At 39.8% G+C, this 18,737-nt stretch overlaps 1 protein-coding gene across 1 annotated transcript in view; it reads left to right on the top strand.

Moving 5' to 3' along the window:
* The window catches only part of LOC308101484 (phospholipid-transporting ATPase ABCA1), a gene marked incomplete at its 5' end in the record, with an annotated part of 254,815 nt that overhangs the window by 113,348 nt on the left and 122,730 nt on the right, over nucleotides 1-18,737 (top strand). The window contains 6 exons of the mRNA XM_080450900.1: nucleotides 1,310-1,512; nucleotides 2,477-2,525; nucleotides 2,900-3,019; nucleotides 3,176-3,217; nucleotides 3,904-4,043; nucleotides 12,579-12,706. Of these exons, the coding sequence (XP_080307026.1) occupies nucleotides 1,310-1,512; nucleotides 2,477-2,525; nucleotides 2,900-3,019; nucleotides 3,176-3,217; nucleotides 3,904-4,043; nucleotides 12,579-12,706 (682 nt within the window). The remainder of the gene's footprint in view (nucleotides 1-1,309; nucleotides 1,513-2,476; nucleotides 2,526-2,899; nucleotides 3,020-3,175; nucleotides 3,218-3,903; nucleotides 4,044-12,578; nucleotides 12,707-18,737) is intronic.

Below are 18,737 nucleotides of genomic sequence, written 5' to 3'. Positions count from 1 at the left end.
CACAGCATCATTATGAGGATATTACAAAGTTACACAACAGCGTTTGCATAGGCCAAGCCACTAGAACAGGGTTTGTCTATATGTAGACTATGTAAGTACTGTCTGTCTGTCTGTCTGTCTGGCACAGAGTGCCGCGCTATGAGCTTGCAGATCTGCTATTTTTGGGGGAAAATCGTGAAAATGTGTGCAAATCTTTGAATATATGTATTTTTTAAAGCGAACATTATTAACTCAAATATTTGGTTCTGGGGGGTACCTGGAACAACATATTTTGAGATGGGGGTCCGCGGCCAAATACATATCCTTGACAAGGAAAAGTTGGAGAACCACTGAATAAGATTTTTTTCAAAAAAACTGTTAGATTTAGAAGACATTTGTTGAATCCCCATGAAGCAAAGATTTGAGTTACAAATGTTCTCTTTAAAAAAAGATTTGCACAAATGTTAATGATTTTTTTTTTAATAGCAGATATACAGCCAAAGAAATCTAAAATGACACAGATGCGTTCCCGGATTGAATGTGTTAAAAACATTTTTGACACTGGTATTGGTATGTTGTTATCGACCAATGTTAAAAACAAATTCGGGAATGTTGAGCCGAGCAAATAACAGAGCAGGAAAAAGGTCTTAACTGCAGCAGTCATAGTAGTCATATTATCATTCCACAATTCAGTTGTGTACACACACCCAGCAAAAAGCTGACAAACGTAACATGTCACATCATCTCCCTGCACAGCCAGAACTGGTGATGGTTTGTCAACATATTAGAGCAGGGGATTTCAACAGGGGGTCCGGGACCCCTAGGGAGTCCTCAGAGTTACTACAGGGGGTCCGCCAAATCTTTGTGTGATATGATATTTTTTTTTACATTAACCACTTGAACCCTAGCATCCCTTTTCTGAGGAGAACTTAAGGCAAAAATAGCAGATCTACAAGCTCACAACGCCTCGCGCATCGGCTATTTTTGGCAAAGGGTTATAGGTGTAGAGGGGAAAAAAGAGGAGCAAATGTTTATCTGAAACACAATTTTATACAATATAGAGGGGGGTCCCTGCTTCATCTCTCTCTCAGCTAGGGGGGTCCTTGGCCTGAAAACGTTGAAGACCCCTGTATTAGAGCATTCAGTCACTGAGAACATGTATAAACACGAACAAATATGGTTTTATGTCACAGATAAAAACCAAAAGACACTGTCCCATAGTGATTGGGCAAGTGTTTTTTCTGCAAATACACACAACGTTTTTGCGGTTGGGCTGTATTTCCAGAGTTTGTGTGTGACTAATTGTGTGGGCAAATCATGTGTTTGTCAGATGTGAGCGCGGTGAGTAAGCTGGTGCGGCGGCACCAGCCCGAGGCTGTGTTCCTGGAGAGCATCGGCCAGGAGATCACCTTCATCCTGCCTTACGGCGGGGCAAAGGATGGCACCTTCGCCCTGCTCTTCAAAGAGCTGGACGAGGAGATGGCTGCTCTGGGCCTCACCAGCTATGGCATCTCCGACACTACTCTGGAAGAGGTGAGCTCCAAAGGCCCACAGTTAGCTGATATACAGTACATAAAGTAAAATCCTGAGTGTTAATTTAACCCTGTATGGACCCGTAAGAGTTAAATAAACCACTTAAACCCTCTAGTCTTAGTGAAGCGGACTGCAACTGTACTCTGACTGTTTTTTTCCGTCTACACGAAATGTCTTTTCACCAAAAATAGCCGATCTAAGCTCAAAATAGGTTTTGAGCAAATAGGTTTTGAGCTTGTTGATCAGCTATTTATCGTACAGTCCTGAACAGCTACTCATATCAGTTTGAATGCAGTTTGTTTTATTCTGCTTTTTTTGGGCAATAATTGGCTTCCAAAGTTTGTGAGAGGCCCATTTTCACCGAAACCCCAAATTGTAATAATATATTGAGGGGTAGAGCCCACCTCCAGCAGTTTCACTTCTGATCATACAGAAGTGTGTGAAACTCAAAATCTTGTATCATAGCCTTTCCCGCCATTGCTCTGTGCCTTTTAATACAGGGCTACAGGCACACAATGAAAACAGTGTCATCACTGGCCCCATATTGGCCCTTCACTGATCTCCCCTCTCCAGTATTGGCTGTTTTCAGTTGCTTTTGAATACAAAAGCAAAAATATTTGTGCCCTATTGTCTTTGTAATTATACGTAGGCCTACAAGAGTTTTTCCTCCACAACAAATGAATGTGTTTTGTATTCACAGCAGTTGGCAGAATCATGAGACGCTTCTGCCCTGCAGGCTACATGAGAATTATTTTAAAAAATAACAACTTGTGTAGTCAGATACTGCTCTCTGTGATTTCATAAAATGGGGCAGATGGATTTTTTTGTGTGTAGGCAGGGCATGTTTGGTGGTTGGCGGAGTGTGATGCGTGCGTTTAGTCACCGTTTGTCTCGGTAGGAGGGCAATCGCTCATGGAATAAACATGCCTAGGTGAGGAAGATGACAAGTGCTTTGTTGTTACAGATATTTCTAAAAGTGGCAGAGGACACCGGAGTTGATGTGGAAATGCCAAGTAAGTTGAAACAATGCAGTGCATGCACGCACGCACGCATCCATCATATCCGCCGACACACACAGTAACGACTTCACCTTTGATTTTATTTTGTCGTTTTCCTCAAACTGCCCGAGCGCCCTCATTTGATGGATGCTCGTGCACTCCAAGCTCCGCTTTGTTTTGGATCCATTGCACAACGTGGCCTCACATTTCAATCATCAACTCGAAAAAATCAGACTTCATTAGATTTCCCCAACCTGGAATAGCCGGGGTGCTGCTTTTACAGGGAAATAATGTGGTACTTCGTAAGGGCAGGTTGCTGTGCTTATTGTTATTTATAACCCTTAAATTGGGTCAGGCCAAAACAACAAATCTTATGTGTATTCCCACAGCGAAGGACGAGCCGTTGGTGAGAGACTGGAAAAGGAGCTCCCGCGAATTTAAACGGAACAGCGTCGCCGACATCCGGACAGATTCGGAACACGTCCCTGGCAAGTCTTCTCCAAACGGAGGTGTGTGTTATGTCATTTGGGCGTCGTTGAGCGAAACTCCAAAACCTTTCTTCTAAAAATGAAAATAAAATTCTGTAAACATACTTTGAAATGGAGTGCACAGTTCTCTGCATACAATTCAATACTTGCCTTGTTTTTGCCTTGCTTTCTACCAAGCACCTGCAGAGTTGAAGGGAAGGTTTTCAAGCAAAGTGGAGGGTAAGAAATGTGTTGATCCCAGTTGAATTATCAGTAGAATTGTCAGTAGCTTGTGCTTGTGTTTCACCGTTCAATTGTCTTTTTTGAAAGTTGGGTCTTTTGTCACACTACTTTTCGTCTCACACAATTCTGTTTTCCACAGTTAATCATCACTTGTAGCTCAGCTGAAATCTGACATGTTCACCCTGCGCCACTGAAAAGAAAATAATATTTTGAATTACTGCTCCTCAAAGCAAGATTTCATTTCTGCAGCCTTCTGCACAGTGTTATAAAAGAACTGTCTGCAATTCTTTATAATTTTGTTTTTGAGTGTAAAACCACTTGGGGCAACAAAAAAACAAATCACTTTCACACAGTGTGTGTACCGGTATGTGCTTTTCAATCAAAATAATGCTTTGTTGTAGCTTTTGGGGACATCTGGAACACAATACTGTAACACTTTTGAGGTTGTTGAGCTATAAAACCACTTTTTTTTCACAAAGCTCTTATTTGCACAGAGATTTAGAGTCTCACACAGGTTATAAATCTTTTTGACATTGATGGTGTGCTTTTATACTCCCCTAGCCTCCCCATTCAGTCACATTGGATCACTCTGCTACAGTAGCTGCACTGAACAGTGTGCTCATCGTGTCTTTTCCGTTCGGATGGATGACAAATAACACGACCGGTCTTAACATCCATTCTAGCTTTGCAGAAGGTTGCCGCCGCGAACGGGAGGGGCTCGGTGGTGATCACCGGCTGGAAGCTGATCAGGAAGCAGTTCCTGGCCCTCTTCATCAAGCGCTTCCACCACGCGCGGAGGAGCCGCAAGGGACTTGTTGCTCAGGTAAAGGAATTGACGGGTTCGGTTCCATTCCAATGTATTAACCCATTGAGACCTGAAACCGATTCTACATGTCTCCTAAATCTCAACAGTTTTCTGAAAAACGTATGTTTCTATATCAGTGGTGCACCGTGCTCAATCTTTTTCATGTCAAGGACCCCCAAAATTATATGTATTTGGCCGCGAACCCCCAAATATGTTGTTCCAGGGACCCCCCAGAAGCAAAGATTTGAGTTAAAAATGTTCGCTTAAAAAATATATATATTCAAAGATTTGCACACATTTTCACGAATTTTCAAAAATAGCAGATCTACAAGCTCGTAGCGCGGCACTCGGTGCCGCGCTATGAGCTTGTATATCTGCTATTTTTGAATAGCCCAAAGTGTAAAATAATGCTTTTTAGCTCAAATCAAAAAATGACACAGTTCCAGGCCTTAATGGGTTAACCAGAAAGATTGCACTCAGTAGAGTGCATATACCTACAATTAATCTCTTTGGGGAAACTTGTCATCATATCATTCAGTATTGATAGACTGCATAATATACAGATCCTGGCACTAGAGATGTGTTTTTGATTGAAATTTTTATTAGGCAAAAAAAATTTAAAACATCACAATTACTTTTCTAATACTTTTGTCTAAAAGGTCCGTCCAAAAAAGTCCTTGCGGACTTGTTTCCGTTGAGGTCCTTGGTATTCAGTTCATAGACATACAACCAAACAGTTCAAATATCAACACAAAAATACAGAGAAAATAACACTATGTACAAAAAATTGCTAAAAAGCATGAAAAACAAAAAGTATGTACAAAAAAAGGGGGGGGGGGGGTTCGTCTGTCTAACGGGCAACTGGTACTACCTCCTCTTTTGGCTTCCAGAAGGGTGAGTTTTTAGTACTGTATAGTGTCAGAATCTATGTCTATTGTCTAACTATTTTATTTCATTTATTTTATTTTATTTTATTAACCACCTGATATTCTAAATTGACCGGGGTCCCCCAGGTCTCTATACTAGGCCCCCTCCTGTTTTTGCGCTGCAGTAAATATCTTCGCAATGCGACACGTTGTGAGCTTGTAGATTGACTATTTTCACAGAATAGCCTACTGTATCATAGGGATTCATAGGGTTCAAGTGGAGGGAAAAATATATATATATTATTTTTTATGTCTGACTTGTTTTGGTTCTTGACTCTTGCTTACTTCTCCTGTGTTTCGCGTTACTGCTGGGTCATCTTTTCGTATCTTATTCCGACCAAGTTTCATGAAAATACTCAAATTTGACCGTGACCCCAAACCATCAGTTCAGGGCATCTTGTTGTTCATTCCCACCAAGTTTCATGAAAATCCAGCTGCCCGTTCCCCAGATATTTTGCTACCAGACAAACAATCACCCCCGTCCAACTCTCCGTTGGCAGAGGTAATGAATGGGGAAGTATTTTAAGTGCACAATACACACAGTATAAGGATACTATAAATATACCGTTAGTGTTCAATGAAAATGTGTCTGATTAATGATGTGCTTAGAAGATGTGCTATTAAGGTTGGGGTCTTTTTACCTCTCACATCATGTTACAAGTATATTATGAGCTATTCTGACTTGATTGTAAGGCCTAATAGTGTAAAGTGATTTAAACAATATTATCATGTACTTACCTTCTGTACTGTACTAGTTTAATGGAAAGGAATAACACTGCAATAACTACCGTAAAGTCAATAAAGTAAGGTTTTACCAATGCCTGAGGGATTACAGAGGAGCTAAAAATGTATTAATAAAAACATTGATACAATCAAAAAATCTAAATTGTAGGTGTACCACATATATTTGGTGGAGACAAACCAATGCCATCCATTATCTGCGGTTATTAATATAGAGTCTCTGGGGTCTTTTTCTGTCTCCAGTAATAGAAACATCAAGTTCAAGACCTTTGAAACAATTCAAAAATGAGTCCAAACTTTCTGTTAGTTGTTGTTCACCTAATTGGTATAAGGATGTCAAAGTGTTGACTGTAATTAGTCTTTCCTGCGTTTGATGTATGCTAATGATGTCTTTTCATTATCTATGTATTAAATGTGATCATCATGCCAATTAGAAAGATGACAGGCTGCTATTAGCCCGTTAAATGAATGTCCATATTGTTTTGTTGCTTCTAAACACTTTAATTTCAAAAGTCAAAACCAATGAGTTGAAGCCGTTTCAACACCAATATCGACGCGTGGCTATTTTCCCAAGCCACTTGGGAAATAAAATTTCACAAGTTGGCCGGGCTGCGTTAATGTACATTCAAACTTAATTTGTCTTTTGATTTGTATGCAAAGCACACGGATAACATTTAACCCTATCAGTTGTGAACGATGCCTTGACATTGAAATACCGACAGTGATGAGGAGAAAGTGTTATTATGAAGTCCCGCCCCCTCCACCCCCACCTGCGTGTGTGTGTGTGTGTGTGTGTGTGTGTGTGTGTGTGTGTGTGTGTGTGTGTGTGTGTGTGTGTGTGTGTGTGTGTGTGTGTGTGTGTGTGTGTGTGTGTGTGTGTGTGTGTGTGTGTGTGTGTGTGTGTGTGTGTGTGTGTGTGTGTGTGTGTGTGTGTGTGTGTGTGTGTGCGCCCGCTTGTGTCAGACACCTTTTCTGACGGCTATGAGTTCTTCCTGTAATTTGCAGCAATACCTCTCCCCATTAGTCACTGTCAATCTAGGACATCCGTTTTTTTGTACTACAGAGGGAATGAAGCTTTGTGTGTGCTTGTGTGCGTGTGCCCGAATGCTTGTGTTTGTGTGCAGTGACTGCCCTGACACACCCCGTACCTCGTGTCCCTTTTACACCAATACCTGTTGTAGACTTGACAAAAACAACACCTATTGTCAGCAGATATTATTATGTGGTGAGACTTATCTCTCCCAATTGAAAGTGCTAGCTAGGGGAATACAAACGAGATTGCAGAATAACCCATTAAGACCTGGAACGCATCTGTGTCATTTTTTTATTTGAGCTAAAAAGCATTATTTTACACTTTGGCTATTCAAAAATAGCAGATATACAAGCTCATAGCGCGGCACCGAGTGCCGCGCTATGAGCTTGTAGATCTGCTATTTTTGAGAAATCGTGAAAATGTGTGCAAATCTTTGAATATATATTTTGAAAGCGAACATTTGTAACTCAAATCTTTGCTTCTGGGGGGTCCCTGGAACAACATATTTTTTGATGGGGGTCCTTGGCCAAATACATAATACATTTTGGGGTCCTTGACATGAAAACAGTTTTATAGAAGACATTTTGTAGAATCCTAATGGGATAATAACAGATTTTTGGAACACAAAAGCCAGGGGACTCCAGACACCAGACAGGCACAGCTTGTGGGGACGTTGCATCATCATGCTGACTGAGTTGAAAGACATTACGTGGTGCTCCTCGCTCACAGGATGGAGCCTCTGACTGACGACAGCAGTGGTGTGTGACTCTCATGGACTTCTTTTGAACCTTTTTATTAGTTCTGTAGCCCATTGGTTCTCAAAGTGGGGTGTGGGGACCCCCAGGGGTCCTTGGGGGATTACAGGGGGTCCCCAGCCAAATTAGTTAATAAAGCCGTCGCAATCATTTTAACCCCTTTTACCATATTTTATACTTTGGCTATTCAAAAATAGCAGATCTACAAGCTCATAGCGTGGCACCGAGTGCCGCGCTATGAGCTTGTAGATCTGCTATTTTTGAAAAATCTTGACTATGTGTGCAAAGCTTTAACTATTTTTTTTTTTTTAAGGCGAACATTTTTAACACAAATCTTTGCTTCTGGGGGTCCCTGGCACAACATATTTTCAGGTGGGGGTCCGCGGCCACATACATATCAATTTGGGGGTCCTTGGCACGAAAAGGTTTGAGAACCACTGCCGTAGCGTGTAGTTGGGGAGGGGGTCTCTTACCATTGATCTGAATTTGATTCATTGTTTTTTTTTTTTTTTTTTTTTGACTTTTTATGCCATGTAGCACTAGTTGACTAGAGTCCCACAGGGGTCTATACTAGGCCCTGAACTTTGTTTCCCTCTGCATTAAATCTTTGTTGAAAATAGCAGATCTACAAGCTCGCAACGCATCGTGTTTGTGAGGTGCTGTGAGCTTGTAGATCTGCTATCATCGGCGAAGGTTCGCTAGGGTTCAATCGTGCGGTTAAGATCGTGGCATGTAGCAGCGGATGTACTCTAGCCGTGATGTCATCGTTGTCGGGCAGAAACCTCATATCTCCATATTCTGACCTTTTTGTGTTTTTTCGTAAATGAACGCCCTAGCAGATCCACAAGCTCGAAACTCTGCGCAAAGCGACGCGTTTTGAGCTTGCAGATCTGCTACAAGTTTTTCATTTGAATCCTGAAAAGTAATAGTTTTGGACATATGAGGTTTCCCACCCGACAGAGACGATATTCTTGTGACTGAAGGAGGAACTATTTGATTTCAAAACCCATATCCGTCTCTATTTCACATTGTACTGACTGTGAAAAGGCTATACTCGGGTTTTATAGCTTTTTGTATAGTATTGTAACCGTTTTAATAGACCGCCATGCTTTCTGTCATTGATTGTTGCTTTATTTTCACGGCATTGTGGGATTTTTTCATTATTCTAGGGTGTGATAAATTGTAGAAGTATTGTTTAACCCATTGAGACCAGGAACGCATCTGTGTCATTTTAAGATTTCTTTGGCTATTAAAAACTAGCAGATATACAAGCTCATAGCACGATACTGAGTGCCGCACTATGAGCTTGTATATCTGCTATTTATTTTGAAAATGTGAGCAAATCTTTGAATATATATCCTTTTAAAGCGAACATTTGTAACTCAAACCTTTGCTTCTGGGGGGTCCCTGGAACAAAATATTTTACAAATGTTCGCTGTAAAAAAAATATATTCAAAGATTTGCACACATTTTCACGATTCTTTTGCAAAAATAGCAGATCTACAAGCTCGTAGCGCGGCACTCGGTGCCGCGCTATGAGCTTGTATATCTGCTATTTTTGAATAGCCAAAGAAACCTAAAATGACACTGATGCGTTCCCGGTCTTAAAGGGTTAATACCGTGGCTATTAACACTACATTATTTCCCTGTGTATTCCCTATGGATGAATCAGTCTGACAATCTGGGTCCGATTTCTTTTTTTTCTCCCATCCTTTTGACAATATGGCCTTATTACAGTAATAACTGCAAAGAGAAGTTATTAATACAGCCACAACCCGTTCATAATACACCAATCTAATGAGGTTTGATCGGGGTTTCTACTTGTATCTGCACTAAGACACGGCGCATAGCTTTAATTTGCTAAAGTGTATTCGACAGACTTGTTTGTTGAGAAAACAAACAGTGTTATGTCAATGATAATCCTCTCTGCCTAGTGCCTACACAATCTAATGAGCCAATCTAATGAGCCAGTTGGCATTGCAGTGAATAATATACATCTTAATTGTGTTTTGGTGTTTATATACTCTCTTTGTATTGTAATCCTCATCCTGATATTTCTTTCTTTCTTTTAAATCTTCACTGAACTTGAGAAGGTGATAAACCTGAGCATTGTTCATGGGAGTGCTTTGCTTTTTGTGAACATAATGACTTTTCCCCCTTTGTTTGCCTCTCTCACACAATAGAAGCACCAGCTGTCACCTGCAATTACTGCACTGTCTAGAGAGAGAGAGAGAGGGGGGAGAGGGGGGGAGAGAGAAAGAGAGAATGTGTAAGGGCAAGAGGGAATATTGTCCCCTCTTTTGTGTGTTGCCACTAACCACATGATCCCTAGCGTCCTTATTCTGGGCGTGTCATAATAGACGAACATTCTGCAACATTTGGTTAAAAAAAAACATCAGATGTAACTCTTGGCTATTTTTGCCATTTGATGTACAACAAAGTATTATGTTAAGTGTTAAGTGCAGAGTCTCATTTCCACCCTTGAACTTCCTTCCATTTTCCATAGCCGTTTGCTCTGTGCCGTAAATAGGAGTGTATTTTTCAACTTTATCATCCGGAATTGGCTCGGCGAATTGCAGCACCACAATTAATCAAGTGTAGGCAAACCTCCCCCCTCTGATATTAAGTATCCTCCACTGTGAGTGTGTGTGTGCGTGTGTGTGTGTGTGTGTGTGTGTGTGTGTGTGTGTGCACACGCACGCACACACTGACACAGGCACGCGCACACACACACACACAATAATCACCCTAGACGTTATTAAACAATAACGTCATCTTGCATTCTGTCTGTGATCTCTTTTGTTTTATATTTTTCAGCTTTGACAAAGAATTGAAAACAGAACACTTACATGGGGGAGAGATAAGTGTGTGTGTGTGTGTGTGTGTGTGTGTGTGTGTGTGTGTGTGTGTGTGTGTGTGTGTTGGGGGGGGGGGATGAGGGGTGTTCTGGGACGGTTGAAAAAATAAAATAAAGTAGTGAGAGAATAGCGAGAAATGAATTATGCCCGAGTGGGCGTATGATGACAGGAGGCATTTGGAAGTGTTTAATCAAACTCATAATGCCTTCACAGCAGCCAAAACAAGTTGGCGGGGAGCATATTAATGGGTGGCCAGGTAAGGGCAGTTTAATCCCACACATCCGGCAGTTATAGGGCACATTGAGGCTGGGGTGATGGAATTGATCTGGCATCACTTGCATTGATATGTCCAGCCTGAAACCGCTAACTCCAAAACGCTCATTGTTCAGGAAACGAGAAAACAACATATACGTTTTTCAGGAAATGAAGAAAACCTTATATTTTTAAAACAAATCAATACTGCCTCATCAAAGTTGGTATAGTGACTTTATATATTGTCAGATACTTGCATATGTCATTATATTATCAACACTTTACCCAAATCGCGGGTAAATCAACACTTTACCCAGCGCTAGTGGAGTTAGTAGTTTCAGACGAGCAGAAATCGAGCTGAAATGGAGTTGTTGTCCAAACAATAGCTCCACTCGCTGCTGAGGGAGAGGTTTCAGCGCGACAGAAATGCTATGAACGCCTTTCTTCTTTGCTCTCCTCATTAAACACTTCATAGATTTTAGAAATATAATTACTTGTTTTCATAACATTAGCGGCAGTGCTAAGTTTGATAAACAGGTACACTGCATAGTTTTAACAGACTACGGGGAGTTTGTAACGTGATCCTCCACCTCGTTCACTGCGCAGCGCGCTCTACCCATGCTGTGAAAAAGCAGCACTGAAGAGGAGAGGGGGGAGTTGTTTGTTTTTGACGGACAGTTTGAGGATCCAATGGAGTTGGGAGTTTTCGTCAGAGGCGCTTTTTAATACTTTTCATTGGTTCAAATGTTTTGATTTTTTACACAGACGTAAAGGGTGTTAAATAGCGTTGATTTATGAAAAAAAAAAAAAAAGATGAAAATGGAGTTAGCTGGTTCGTCCCGGACATTGACGATATATTATATTACACTACCGATATATGTTGTATAGTATAACAATGCATTTCACGTACCTCATATTTAAGGTACGGTAAGAACTACTGGACCTTAATATTAAGTAAGTGAAATACAGAATGTATTTACGATCCTAAATGGATTAGCTCCACAATACATCTCTGATCTGCTAATTCCAGATCCTCATAACATCTCTTAGTTCTCAGTGACTTGGCATTCTCTTGCTGGAATATGCTCCCACATTAAGTCTTGTCCCATCATTGACAAAATAATAGACATACCTTTTTTCTCTTGCTTTTATTTCGATCTGAGTTTGCCCCATGATTTTTGTTAATTGTGTGTTAAAACTCGTAATTTATTTGGATGCGTAAATATTAATATATATGTATAAATTTTTTTGGGGGGCTTTTATGCCTTTATTGATAGGACAGTAGGCTTACAGGAAATGGAGAGAGAGATGGGGAGTGACATGCGGCAAAGGCCGTCGGGCTCGGGACTCGAACCCGCAACGCGCTGTCAGGCTACATTGAGCCTAGGTGCCTGGACCGCTACGCCAGCCGTCCAGACCGTTGTGTTATTTTTACAACTTTGCTTTTGATTTTATAATTTCATAGCGATGTATTTTCCATTTTAGTCTTGCTCTTATGGATTATGATTTTATTATGGTTATCAACTATTTTTGTTTTGTTATATGCCTGCATTGGGAAGCGTTGGGTCAACTCTGTTGTTTTAAAATATTGTACTACAGTATATAAATTTAGGTGACTTTTATTACAATACCATGGTTAAATATAACCATATAATCATTGCAGGCATTTGCTAATTAAACTTGCTAATTAAACTTGGTCCTAATAACATGGCACAGTATCACTGCCACTGTTTTCTATTGTCCCAGCTCTACACCCGGCTAATAGACAAACTGTCGATAATATTCTATCACCATCTTAACTCTGAAAGTGTACAAATGTACCAATCTTTGTGAGTTAAATTAGGGGTCCATTTCTACACTTTCAGAGTCCGTGTCCTTCCTCCAGGAAAAAGGTGAGACATGTTCAGCATCATAGTGAGATGCACACTTTGACGTAGGAATACATTGGTATTCACATGATCGTGTCCCTCTCACTTCCTACTGTTTAGGTGGTCCTGCCTGCTCTTTTCGTGTGCCTGTCCCTCATCTTCTCCCTCATCGTCCCTCCGTTCGCCGAATACCCAAGTTTGGAGCTGCAGCCGTGGATGTATGGACTACCCCAAACCACCTTCATCAGGTGAGTCACTGAAGTGGACTGTGTGGCCGGATGTTTTGTACTGTTGTGCGTCACTTGATGGTGAGGAAGGACATGGTCACTTTGGATTTTTTTTCCAATTAACACATTAAGACCGGGAACGCATCTCTGTCATTTTAGATTTCTTTAACATTTGAATTATTTTGAAAAATCTTGAAAATGTGTGCAAATCTTTGAATATATATTTTTTAAAGCGAACATTTCGCAAATATTTTGTTCTAGGGACCCCCAGAAGCAAAGATATGAGTTACAAATGTTCACTTAAAAAATATATATATTAAAAGAATTGCACACATTTTCACGATTTTTCAAAATTTCAGATCTACAAGCTCATAGCGCGGCACTCGGTGCCGCGCTATGAGCTTGTAGATCTGCTATTTTTTGAATAGCCAAAGAAATCTAAAATGACAGAGATGCATTCCCGGATCGAGTGGGTTAACAATTATTTTGTTGTTTATTATATTTGTTGTGTCATTAATAATTGTGTTATTTTGTTTGTTTTGCGTTTGGATATTGCCCATGCCTGTGTACTATTTGGTCCTATTTGCATGCCTGTCTACCCTGGAAGGAGGTCCCCTCTTTTGTGATACTTTATTTTCATTTTCTTCTTGGGAGTTTTTCCTCGCTTCATTCAGTGTGTCTAATAACTGTTTTTTTTTGTTTTGTCAGTTAAACGTGGGCCTGTAAATGCTTTTGACGGGTAACGGTGATACGGCTATACAAATTTAGATTTTGAGTTGTTTCTTCTTGTTGCACCCAAACCAGAAACTATACCAACCATCTTTTTTCATAGAAACTAGAGCTGGCATTTCTGCCAAAATGACAGATTCTGTCATCAATCTATGATGTAATTCCTCCCCCTATATTCTCAACACCAGTGTGCTCAAAGTGGCAACATAATAATCGCACCTCTTCTTTAGCCCATTAAGGCCGGGAAAGCGTCTGTGTAACCACTTTAACCATTATTGTATACTTTGGGCTATTCAAAAATAGCAGATCTACAAGCTCGTAGCGCGGCACTCAGTGCCACGCTTGTAGATCTGCTATTTTTTTTAAATGGTGAAAATGTGTGCACATCTTTGAATATATATATTTTTTTAAAGCGAACATTTTTCATTTAAATCTTTGCTTCTGGGGGGTCCCTGGAACAACATATTTTGAGATGGGGGTCCGTGGCCAAATACATATAATTTTGGGGGTCCTTGACATGAAAAAGTTAGAGAACCACTGATTATAGCAACATTCGTTTTTTCAAAAAACTGTTAGGATTCAGAAGACATTGTAGAATCCCCCAGAAGCAAAGATTTGAGTAAAAAAAAAATCGCTTTAAAAACATATATATTCAAAGATTTGCACAATTTTTTTTCAAAAAATAGCAGATCTACAAGCTCTATGAGCTTGTATATCTGCTATTTTTGAATAGCCCAAAGTATAAAATAATGGTTTAAAGTGGTTACACAGGTGCGTTCCCGGTCCTTAACGGGTTAACAACATAAGTGCTGCGCTGATTCCCACGTTTTGAATTCTAATATGTATCATCTGTTATCTGTCTAAAACCATCAAAGCGCCACCTCGGCGCGGCGGCGTTCACATTTCATTTCTTGTAACATCAAGCTGTCATTGTGTTTTCCACCGGGGCAGGTTTTTCCATTTCCCTTGGCAGCACAATCTAGAAATCCACTTTGTAGGTGTCATGAGATAATTAAACATACTGTTATGTGAAACTGGTTTATCTAAAGTAATCATCCTGGCACTTTCTTGGTAAAAGGAGGAAAATAGATGATTTTTTGTTAGTTTTTCTTTTCTTCTTTTCTTTTTTTAACTTTAACTCTTTTGACACGTTCATTCTTGTTTCAGTTTAAATGTCTCAAAAAGTCAAGAAAAAAGAAACTTTCTGCCAAGTTTGAATTCTTCAGTGGAAAAGTTTGGATGTATTTGCGTGTAACGTCATTTATTCTCATACAGCGGCATTGCTGAACTGTTATACATCACACAAGTGTGACAAAAGTAACATGTTGAATATTTCATGCTAGGATCGCGTCAGCACAACCGTAAGCGTGCGGTATCCATCTGCAGCAGTGTGACAACATGTTTTATTGGATGTACTGTGCCTGGGCCTCATTGGTATTCCATGGCAGTATGCTTATTCTATCCAGAGGAGATCATTGCATTCTAATAGATTGATCTTACTGGGCCTTTTCAATGGACTGGCGGCGGGGCCTTTGCACGTTGCCGTGGAAACCAAAATATCCCCTCAACTTATTTGGAAAATTGAAAGTGTGGTAATGATTAGTTTTTATTTATTTAGATAAAGTCCAGTATATACCAGTCGTGTAAAGTAACTAAGTACATTTACTCAAGTACTGTACTTAAGTACAATTTTGAGGTATTTGTACTTTACTTGAGTATTTCCAATTTCCAATACTTTTACTTCTACTCCACTACATCTCAGAGGCAAATATTGCACTTTTACTCCACTACAATTATTTGAAAACTTTAGTTACTTTGTAGATGTTGATTATTATTACTTAACATACATTAACCACTTCAGCCCTATGTACATTTCGCCCATTTGAAAATAGCCGATCTACAAGCTGACAATGTGTCGCGATGCGACGCATTGTGAGCTTGTAGATCTGCTATTTTCAAAAGATTTTTATACATTTGAAAACTTGTTAAATGGGACATTCTGAATAATGACTACTTTATACTTTTGGTACTTTGAGTACATTTTGATACCAATACTTTTGTACTTTTACTCAAGTAAATTTTGAATTCCGGACCTTTACTTGTAACAGAGTATTTCTACAATCCAGTATTAATACTTTGTACTTTTTCCACCACTGCTGGCATGTATGTATATGTACTGTAAGGTTCCAAGCGTAGATGCAGAAGTCATCAAAAATGAGCAGGAAACTGATCTTGTGTTACACAATTATATGCGCGCGTACGTCCTTTATGGCTTTGACATTCCCCACGGTCAATTACCAAAAAGGCCTTTTCCCTTGAGATGCTTTAACACATATTATTCCCTCATGATGGCCGTGCTAACTAGAGCGTTCTGCATCTGCACCTTACTAGTTGACCCAGGTGAGCATCAATGTACTGCGTACCTCGTTAATACCAATGACCCATTTTAGTTGAGCGGCTGAAGATAATGATTCATATAGTTTTGTAGACGAGTGGGTATTTTCGCCTCACAGCATAACTACAGCCTTTCTTAACCCATTCAGACCCGGGAACGCATCTGTGTGTCATTTTTAGATTTCTTTGGCTATTCGAAAATAGCAGATATACAAGCTCATAGCGCGGCACCGAGTGCCGCGCTATGAGCTTGTAGATCTGCTATTTTTTTTTTAAATCGAGAAAATTTTTGCAAATCTTTGAATGTATATGTTTCAAATCTTTGCTTCTGGGGGATTCTACAAATGTCTTCTAAATCTTAACAGTTTTTAGAAAAAAACCTATGTTGCTGTCAGTCGTTCTCAAACTTTTTCATGTCAAGGACCACCCAAAATTATATGAATTTGGCCGCGGACCCCCCCCCCCCCCCCAGATGCAAAGATTTGAGTTAAAAATGTTCCCTTTAAAACATATATTCCAAGATTTGCACACATTTTCACGATTTAAAAAAAATAGCGGATCTACAAGCTCGTAGCGCGGCACTCGGTGCCTCGCTACGAGCTTGTATATCTGCTATTTTTGAATAGCCAAAGAAAAAAAAAAAAAGACCCGTTCCCGGTCTTAATGGGTTAATTTTCGGGCAGTATTACCGCTGATATGGAAGTGGAATTATTAGGATGCAGAAAGAGGCAGGAAAACCATGTGCTGATGGGCACCAGGTGGTAAAACCCAGATGTATGCAAGGTGCCCTTGAAAATTATGTTTTATAATAGAAATTCCGGTACCACTTTTGATGTCAAGTCCGTGTTTATAAAGCATTTTAAACATACCTCTAATGCATTATAACTGACTTATAACAGTGTATAATTATAGTTATATACACTAACACTTTATAACAATAATCACAATAATCAAGCATTTTATAATGACTTATACGGTCAAGTACTGTATCATAATACTTCATAATTGTTGGTCACTCACAGACTTCTTTTGGCCAGTTGTAATACATTATTAGTTGTAATAATGTTGTAATGCGTCATAATAACTTTTATAATGAATATATTGCAATTATACTGGTGGTCATTGGATGCTTCAAGTAAAGTGGGGGAAAAAAACATAACATCTATGAAGGAATAACACACAAATTGTGTAGTTGTAATACATTATAATCATTTTATAATGCTTTATAACAGTGATTAAAAACATACTTTAATGCTAGTTTCTTTTAACTTTTCAACTAAAGTACCTCAGTACGTACAGTGCAGTACAGTATAAGGAATTATTCACAACCCATACAGAGATAAGATAAGACCTTTATTGATCCCGTACAAAGTACGGCAGATGCAGCATGATGCATGGAGACTGGAGAGACATCATATTCAAAGCAACAAGACATGTTTACCATCAATTAAAACAAAATAATAATAATAATTATATATATATATATATATATGGTGGAAAGTAACTAAGTACATTTACTTAAGTACAGTACTTAGGTAATATTTTGAGGTATTTGTACTTTACTTGAGTATTTCCAATTTCCAATATTTTTACTTCTACTCCACTACATCTCAGAGGCGTCGCATCGCGACGCGTTGTGAGCTTGTAGATCTGCTATTTTCAAATATTTTAGTACTTTAACTTTTGGTACTTTAAGTACATTTTTATACCAATACTTTTGTACTTTTACTCAAGTAAATGTTGAATTCCAGACTTTTACTTGTAAGGGCGCGCTCCCACCGCACTTTTATTTTACCTCTGGGGCAGAATCTGCCAATGCATTGTCAATGTAAATGCGTGGATTCACGCAAGAGCAGATTTTTCCGCTTGTCGCGCAGACCTTGCGTTTATCTGCTCTCCGCGACTAAGCATAAAACTGCTGGAGGCAGGAGCCGATTTTCTCCCTCTGTCCAATCGGGTGAGTTGAAGGCGGACCGTCCCAAGATTCAGGAAGCACCATGGTGCTCAAGGCAGCAGGCGGTGTGGGCTACGGGGACGGTCTTGAATGTGAGTGACAGGTGCGTCACAGCGTTTTTTTGAATCCGCTGGCTGCAAAAAACTGTGGCCGCGCACAACCTGCGTTTAACAGCGGCCAGCCAACTCTTGGTGGGAGCGCGCCCTAACCGAGTATTTCTATATTGCATTATTGATACTTTTACCTAAGTAAAGAATTTGAGTACTTTTTCCACCACTGTATATATATATATATATATATATATATATATATATATATATATATATATATATATATATATATACAGTATATACATACATACATACATACATACATACATACATACATACATACATACATACATACAACACTATACACCCTCGACAGTGACTATGCGATTTAGTCCAAAACAGGTAACAGTACAGAGAACACACAGAAGCATACCGTACTGGACTGCTTGTTTCCGAGCAATTAGTCCTGAGCGGGATGAGCGACAACACGATCCTCGATTCCTCGTTATACATCTTCATAGCTAGCTGCACAAAGGACAGTCTCAGTCTACTGGTTGTCCCCGGGGGGAGAATGAATCAATCATTCTCCCTGGCATGCTGCTGAGCCTTCCCACAATCTCCCAGGTGAAGGGGATTAGAGTGATTGTCCATAATAGCATCCGCAGCTTCCTCGCTGCGCGCGCCTTCATCAGCTCCTCCACCCCAGAAGAGATACGTTTACTTGTAGAGGATGTACACAAGTCACTCGCAGGACTCAATTCATAAATACATTGCAATAGGCACCTACACGAGTATACAACATAGATTTTAATAACGTACCTAAGGATGGAAGACACTACAGAATAAGGCCCTGGGAAGAGGAAGACATAATCAAGGTGTTACAGAAAGCAAGAGAGGCAACTCTTCATTAAAATCCATTTATATT

This window comes from Gymnoscopelus braueri (genome assembly GCF_963280865.1).
Source record: "Gymnoscopelus braueri genome assembly, chromosome: 15".
Taxonomy (NCBI): Eukaryota; Metazoa; Chordata; class Actinopteri; order Myctophiformes; family Myctophidae; genus Gymnoscopelus; species Gymnoscopelus braueri.
The sequence above is the reverse complement of the archived record's forward strand: the minus strand, read 5'-3'. Positions and strand labels throughout refer to the sequence as shown.